The sequence below is a fragment of the Lathyrus oleraceus genome, chromosome 4 (assembly GCF_024323335.1).
Source record: "Lathyrus oleraceus cultivar Zhongwan6 chromosome 4, CAAS_Psat_ZW6_1.0, whole genome shotgun sequence".
In the NCBI taxonomy this organism is placed as follows: Eukaryota; Viridiplantae; Streptophyta; class Magnoliopsida; order Fabales; family Fabaceae; genus Lathyrus; species Lathyrus oleraceus.
The window spans coordinates 486,881,005-486,889,265 of record NC_066582.1 but is presented as its reverse complement, the minus strand read 5'-3'; the positions used below and the strand labels follow the sequence as shown (position 1 = coordinate 486,889,265).

The window sequence follows — 8,261 nt, the reverse complement described above, 5'->3', positions numbered from 1 at the left end:
TTGGAAATCAAATGATTCATTGGGAATTGGAAGATTTTGTTGGCTTAAAGTTGGTAAGAAATAAGCATAAGTATAAGATAGTGTGTGAAGAGGTGAATTTGAAAAAGTCCCATAAAGTACCACATTAGAGGGATACCACACTTTAGTAATGCTTATATATGTTAGGTTGACCTATTGGAATGTGCCCTAAGGGGTACGCAGTTTTTTGAAAGGGTGAGGACGCCCCACCATAAACCAACACACGTGGCGCTCGCTGCTTCCATCTAGTTGACCGACTCGGGTTGGATATGAGCTTGAGCTTGGGTGGTCCATTATTATTTTCGCTATAAAGAAACACTTACTAGCCATGTGATATTCACGCCACAAACAGAAAAACCACGCCACAAAATAAAAATTAGTGACGTGAGCAAACACGCCGCAGGAGCGCAAGTCGCAATCAGTTGCCATGTGAAAAACATGTCACAAATTTGTTAAGTGATATTCACACCACTAATATGTAAATATGGATAGATGCAAAAACCACAACCACTACCACGTTCCTTCACCACTACCATTTCTCTTCACGTTTGAAAATTTCACTCTGAACAACCTTAGTCTTTATTTCTCTAATCTTATACCTAAGTTCCAGCATAATAAAACTAAAAGGCCTAAAACACACACACACAAAAAACCATAACTAAGAATGCAAGATCTTCTTTAGCCTTAGTTCCTGAATTACTCTGAAAACAAAAGAAGAAATAAAACCATAATCAAAGAGTAAAAAAACACAAACGAAATAATGCAGTGTTAATCAATTGAAAATCTCAATCCATGTTGACGATTTACAGCTAAAATTACAACATCAATGATTTGGATCTGTTGACGACCACCGCGTGAAACTCGTTCTCCGCGCGTCCACCTCATCACCACCGCATGACCAATGCCGCCGAGCAACAAAATCACCATTTGATTTTGATTTTGATTGATCTTGAGATCTGTTTTGAGAGAGAGAGAGAGAGAGGCTTTTGAAAAAGTGAGATTTTTTTCATTATTCATGTGAAACCCGAAATTCCTTTTTTTGTTAATTTTAAATATTTAGTGACGTAAAAATCATGTGGCAACGTCCTTTTCTAGCGACGTAGTTATCACGTGGCAAATCATGAGTTTCATTTTTTTAAAATTTTAAATGTTTCGCGACGTGAAAATCACGTGGCAACGTCCTTTTTTAGGGACGTGATTTTCACGTGGTTGGAGTCCATTTTTCTTGTAGTATTTTTTGGGTACTCAAAATGGTCAAAATTAATTAATATTAACTAATTAATTTAATGTGATGTCCATTGACAATAACCCTAATTGTTGATCAAGTGTCACCTTGCCTTCATAGTTCCCACATTTTCCTTATTGACCAAGCTTTCCTCATGGTTACTTCGAACGAATTGGTAAGTTCCCATGTTTCCCACTCGGTTTCCACATCAAATTTTGTACCCATATTTCTAAAATAAATCAAAATCTTTCTCCTCTCTCGTCTCTACTTCATCTCTCTATATATATTTTTTTGTTTTATTTTCGCTTGTTTGCTTTGCACTAGATAAGAATATACAATTATATATCAATTACCTATTGTGCAATAGTAATTGTACAAATGATTATGATTGTTTTATTTTAGAGAAGCCGAATGATTGTTTTATTCTAGAGAAGTCGTGATTAATAATATGGCATACACAATTTCAAACAGTATCGTATAACAAGATATTTAATATGTGATCCGACCCTATAATTTTTTCGATTGCAATTATTTCAAATCCGTAAAACAACCTATGCCCTAAATACTTTAAATTTTATAATCTTAATTAAATTAAACAAGTTCATCTATTTTATTTTTAGTTTGTCATGTTATGAAGAGTACTTTTATTTTCAAATCAGATATTCATTCATAAAAAAGATATCAGTAAATAACTTCCTAAAAAAAAAATTGGAAATTAAGTGATAAGCATGATAGAGATCAACTTAAATGAAAGAGAGAGATCAAGTATTAAACTTTTCATAACATTTTTATTTTTATCGTTCATCCTCAACATAATTAATATCCATCCTCTCCTACTTCAACAACTAAACATACAAGGTTAATCATCCTCAACATAATTAACATGCATCGTCTCCCCTACTTCCACAAAGAAGTACATAACATTATCCAAAATTGCTTACTACAGTTTTACGTTTAAAAATCATAATCATAATTAACATTTATTAAATGTTAAAAATCAAAATTATGAAAACAGACTCAATCCTGCTTCCTCAACTGCGAGTAGAACCTCTTTATAAAAGTTTCGGCCGCCTTGTCAACCTCCGCAACCGTATCAGTGTCGTCCACCGGAAAAGGCGAGTCAGTCACCCTCAACTGTCTCGCCTTAGGTGTCCGCCCGAACCCGGGGAGCGCCGGGGAAGCCTCAACCATCACCTCGTGATTATTTACCATATTCTCCAACATAGTCTTAACAGCATTAACGGTCACAATGTCGTCGTCTTGCGTGAGAGGCGCGTGAGCACACGCGAAGAAGTGGTTGTTGCGGTGGTGACGCTTGTTGTTGAGGACAAATTTGTAATTAGGTGTGTTGCTGCAGCTGAATTCGTATTCTCTTGAGGTGGAGCTGCCGTGGTGGTGAGGGAAAATGAGGTTGGTGATGGCTTTTCCGGCGAGCTTGCGGCGGCGTTTGAGCATCATGTTTAGGTCCATCATAAGTTTTCCCTTGGATATGCCTTTTCTTAACATGAACAAGGCTACACGTATCATGTTCCATACTCTCTTTGTTATTATTGGTAGGTTGTTTTCCATTTTGTTTATTTGAAGAAGAGAAAGAGCTAACTGGAGAGATTTTTGTATGGAGAGAGAGAAGGGAGAGATTGAAATGCAAAGGATGAATTGAAGAGGAAGGGTGAAGGGTGTATTTATATATGTGATGGAAATGGAAGAGAAAGAAAAATGTAGTTTTTTTTTTTGAATCAACGTATCCTAGAAGTTGAATAACTCGTGGTAACATAGGTATTTATTGTTTAGTGCTATCTTTAGTTTTAGCTTTTTATTTTTAATTTATTTTGTTGAACCTTTGTACATTATTGGTGGAGGCTGTTGTTGCCTTAAGAGTTAAGAGGTAAGACTTTGAACCGCTCCTGAGTTATGTAGACTAAATGGAACTCTCACGTGACTTAGAAAAATCTTGGATGTAAATTTGTAATAAACAACTACTTCTCCAATCATGTAAGTGAATTGAAAGTATAAGTTTCTAAATAATTATTAGCTAGATGATGTCCCGCGGGTATAAATAATTTGTTTAATTATCTATTAAATTTTAAATATGTTAAAGAATTTGTTTTGATATAATATAATTATTAAATTTATTTTATAATGATTTACTGTGAATTATAATTAAAACAATCATATAAATTAATCATACATAAAAATATATTTTTTATTTTCAAGTAAAATACATATTTGTAAATTTAGAATGACATTGTTTTATTTTGATTCTCAGTTTTTAAATTTATCTTTGATTTAGATATTAAATTGTATATTGTTAAAGATATGTATTAATATTTTATATTAAATTAAATTAAATAATTATTATAATTATTATCAAATAATTTTTTTGATAACTTTGTATAATTTATGTCTATTTTATTGAATTTTAGTTATATGATGAATAAGGGTTGAAATTCTTAATTTTTATATTAGTTTAATTATTTTTTTACATAATTATTTTATTTTTTATTAATGAGAATGTAAAACTTTATTATTGCTGTTTTTATTTTTGTCATTGATATTAGTTGAAATATGAGATTTTTTTTTTAAAATAACCAAAATTTTCAATTAAAATTTTAAAATAACCATTATTTGAAATTATTTATCGAAATAATCATTTTTCCAAAAACATGTAACAAAGGCACCAACTGCATTGGCGCATCCAATGAAAATATTATTCATTGGTGTCACATGCACTGACGCATCCATGTCATGGAGCCACTAGGAGTGACACATGCATGTGTAAGCGCCACATGCAATGGCGCATGCATAGTTCACTCTATGTAGGTGTCAATGCATGTGCCTACTGCTCATCCACTCCATCTATAAATACAACATCATCCTTCCATAATTTTTCACACATCTTCTTACTATCTCCTTCCATTTTTCTTCATTCTTCTTCCATTTTTCTTTAAAATGTCTTCATATTCATATATGTGTCATTATAATCACAAGAGAAATGTCGATTTAATTTTTTCAACAGTGCAGCCTCCGAAGAATATCCGACTTTGGAATGTAGGTACGTTCGAACAACTTAACAGGACCTTGAACCGTTGGTTAGATGAAGAAATTGCAGAGGATGAAAAGATCAGAAGAATTCAATGGTTTGATACCACGTTCAACCAAAATGGAGAAATTCGTTTCTGGGTGAATGTTTAAACTGATAGAGACGTTCACATGATGATGTATACTTCTCACAAAATTGTTTTGATGGTTGTAATCGCATAGTTAAGTTGTTTAGTTGTTGTAGTTGTTTGTGATGTTATTTTATTATTGTGGTTGGTGTTTAATTATTGTATTTGTTCTGCTTATCATATGAAATAAATGTTATTTTTAATATAAAGCAAAAGGGTTACAATTAAAATTATGTTGTTGTGCTTGGTCCAACACTAGGACAGTTTGTGCGATTATGACCGGGCTGGCGACATGAACTACATAATCTAACGATTTTGTTTGTCGTATCCATTTTGGTTCGAATACGGGTGCTGTTTGAGCGGCCCTTTTTTCTTTCTTCACATTATTTCATTGTGCCATAGAATATCTCCTTGATATATAGGCCAATAATCCTCTTTTGCTACCACCGAAAAGCTAATTTTGTAAACATTGCATAGGTTTATAACTTTGTAAACGGTGGATAGTAAGTTGGAAGGATCTCGTCGAACCTTTGAATATGTCGTTGTGATCGTCTTTTTATTGTAAATCGAGTAACTTCTGCGTTACGAAAACAAAAACCCAATAAGTCGCATTCAAATATTTCACCATCGGTATAGGCATTGATCATGTAATGTGGTGATGAAGTCATTTTTGTAATATGCAAGTTTAGTGTATTATGGTGATGGTGAATAACCATAAACCAAGGTATGCGCCATAGGGTGTGGCGCATGTTATATGGTTTTAACTTAGGCATCATTTGCAGTGGCATCTACGAAGAATATTGCATGCATAAGCCTAGGGTTCAGACTATAGTGAATCTCTCCAATGATTCTCTACATGATTCCATTTTCACTGTCCAACGTATGTGTCCTTACCAATGGCGCATGGTCTTAGAAAATAATGCATGCGCCATAAAAAGACAAGGCACGCGCCCTGCCATGATTCCCTGCATGATTCCCTCTGTCCTAAGAGGATAACACATGTGTCCTCCCCAATGATGGATGCCCTAAAAAGACATATATGCACCTACCCCAATTGCGCGTGTTTCAGAGATCACATGCAAAAAAAAAATCACGTGAATGCAACTTACACTCAACCTACTTTCACATCTATAAATACTAATATTTATCATCCATTCCATCAAACACACACAACCTATCTACATTGTCTGCAACACTCAACCTATATACATTGTGCGCAACATTTAACCTATCTATATTGTCAGCAACAGATACTCAAACACATTCAACAAAATATCTCTATTGACCATGGGTGATGAACATCTAGGAACAATCGACAATATTGTAATATTTGCAAGTTATTACTTATTTCTTAATTCTTACTAATTTCTTATTCTTACTTATTTCTTAATTATCTTTTGTAAGGACTCAAAGAAAATTTGATGTCGTGTACATTAATATGTACCACACAACCCTTTGATGGACGGGTTATATGTACCACACAAATAATTATAATAATAACAAAATAATAATATATTTCCACTAGGAATGAATTATAAATTCAGATTAAAATTAAATTATTTACTTTTTTAAAAGATTAACAATGCAAAAGAAACTAATAACATAGAAGGATTTTGCATTGAAAGAAAGAGGAATACAAAAGTGGTTTGTTTGTGTTTGAAAAGAGTAAAAAAAAATAGAAAAAGGAAATTAAGAGTCCATTTTTTTAATTTAATGTATTTATTTTATTTAATATAGGAAACTAATCATTTATCAAAAAAAAGTGTACAAGTAATTACATTTAATGGGATGATATATGTGAGAAATTAGATTATTCAATATTTATTAATTAAGTGGGGGCCTATTAGAGAAATTTCTTCTTAGTTTTTATCATATTTAATATATAAATATTATTATTACTACTACTAAAGTTATGGTAATTATGGTGGGGGCATGAGCCCACTCTCTGAGACAAATAGCTTCGTCCCTGTTTGTACGTTTTATTTTTGCGGCTATTTGTCACAAGCATGAGGTTGGTCAAGAATATCGTCACTCACCCCAATCAATGACAAGTCATTCACATTCCCCTACGCAACAAAGTAAGCTTATCTTAAATTTTATAATTTCTTAGACTTTATACTACAACTGATTGTAACTAATATATTTTCATTCTTTTCAATCTAGGTGATCAGTTTAGGGGACGAACTATAACAGGTGTCATAAACACGATGTAGTAGTCTATCGCAATATTTTAGACCACATTGGACTAGACGATGTATTATTACTAAATAACTCTACTTTTGATTTAAAAAATTATCCAATCAGTTTATTTGGAGGTCGTATCTGGGTCTTGACCATCAAGTTAACCATGATGATGATGTAGTTTGGACAACAAAAACACCAATAATCAGATTCACTATTGTGGAGATGCACCAGAGTGACCGTGTGAAACTGCAGTTCGGCATGCAACAACAAATTTCAGAACCTCCGACATGTTTGGAAAATTGGCATCAACAAAGAGTTGATGGCCAATGAGATTATTCTGATTGGAGGGACTTCACAAAAGAGACGTGTTGCCATTGGAGGAATTAACGTCAGCACATCTTAAACGAACCAATCATACATTGTGTTAGACCAACTCAATATTATATGGCATGATTTAGGTCGGTTACAATGCCACAATTTATGTTTGAGCCAATGTATTTGATTGATCCACGCCAACGAGCTTCGTCATCATACGCCCAACAACAAATCCCCGCCCAAGAACAATGTCAACCCACCCAAACCCAACGACTAACCTAACACCATCGCTCTACCATATACACCCAAACACCAAACATCCAACTTCGCGTCCAATTCATATCACACACCCAAACTCAAAACCAAGAAGCAAACCCTAACCACCAAAAACCATACGCAGCCACCACATCTGTCTATATCCCAAATGATTCATATGATTCAACCTCATCCTATCATAGCCCCCCACTTATGAACATCCAAGCATCTCATCGCCATAACACTCAACCATTGTTTGACTTTTATTACACCACAGGAAACATTGCTTCGTTTTCAAAACAATTTAATGTCCCAATTTGGGCAATCATACCTTCCACAAACCACCCAACCACAATGACCCAACTACGAAAACATGGGCACCGAACTCAATTACGGCAGCGCCGTTGGCGGTAACCCACTAACATTTGGAGAGAAATGATGACAAATTTGTCAAATATCATTGAACCTTCCACCGGACCTTCACATCAGCCACCGTTGCATCATGTTAGTACTCAAAGACCCCAAACACCTTAGAAAAATCATGAGAGACCTCGAAGGCAGGCTAACGCACCGAGATGTGGAACAAATGGCGTTTCAATCGGACGGGTTATATATATATATAATATATATATTATATATATATATATATATATATATATATATATATATATATATATATATATATATATATATATATATATTAATAATTATTTTTCATTAACCTAATTATTTTTTTATTCCATCTTTATATAAGTATAACATATAAAAAAAAAACAAAAAAATATTAAAAGCATGTGTCACATGCAATGACGCATACACTTCATATCATAAAGTATGCGTCAATTGCATTGGCTTCTTATGCATGCATACACCAATGTTATTGGCATCTAAGTTCAATGTCAAGATGCATGCGTCAGTCCAACTGGTGCATGCTTTAGAGGGGTGCATGAAAAATAATTATTTTGGTAAATAATTTTAAATAATGGTTATTTTGGAATTTTAATTGAAAATTTTGGTTATTTTTATAAAAAAAGATCGAAATATGAGTGTTCTTTTTTAAAACATTATTATTGTTGTTTTTATTATACTCTATATGG

At 33.3% G+C, this 8,261-nt stretch overlaps 1 protein-coding gene across 1 annotated transcript; it reads right to left on the bottom strand.

Annotated features, from left to right (window-relative positions):
- Window positions 1-2,009: 2,009 nt before the first annotated feature.
- Window positions 2,010-2,974, bottom strand: LOC127076490 (uncharacterized). The gene has a single exon (XM_051018156.1). The coding sequence runs from the start codon at window positions 2,810-2,812 to the stop codon at window positions 2,261-2,263; it is 552 nt and encodes a 183-aa protein (XP_050874113.1). The 5' UTR covers window positions 2,813-2,974; the 3' UTR covers window positions 2,010-2,260.
- Between the last annotated feature and the right edge of the window lie 5,287 nt (window positions 2,975-8,261).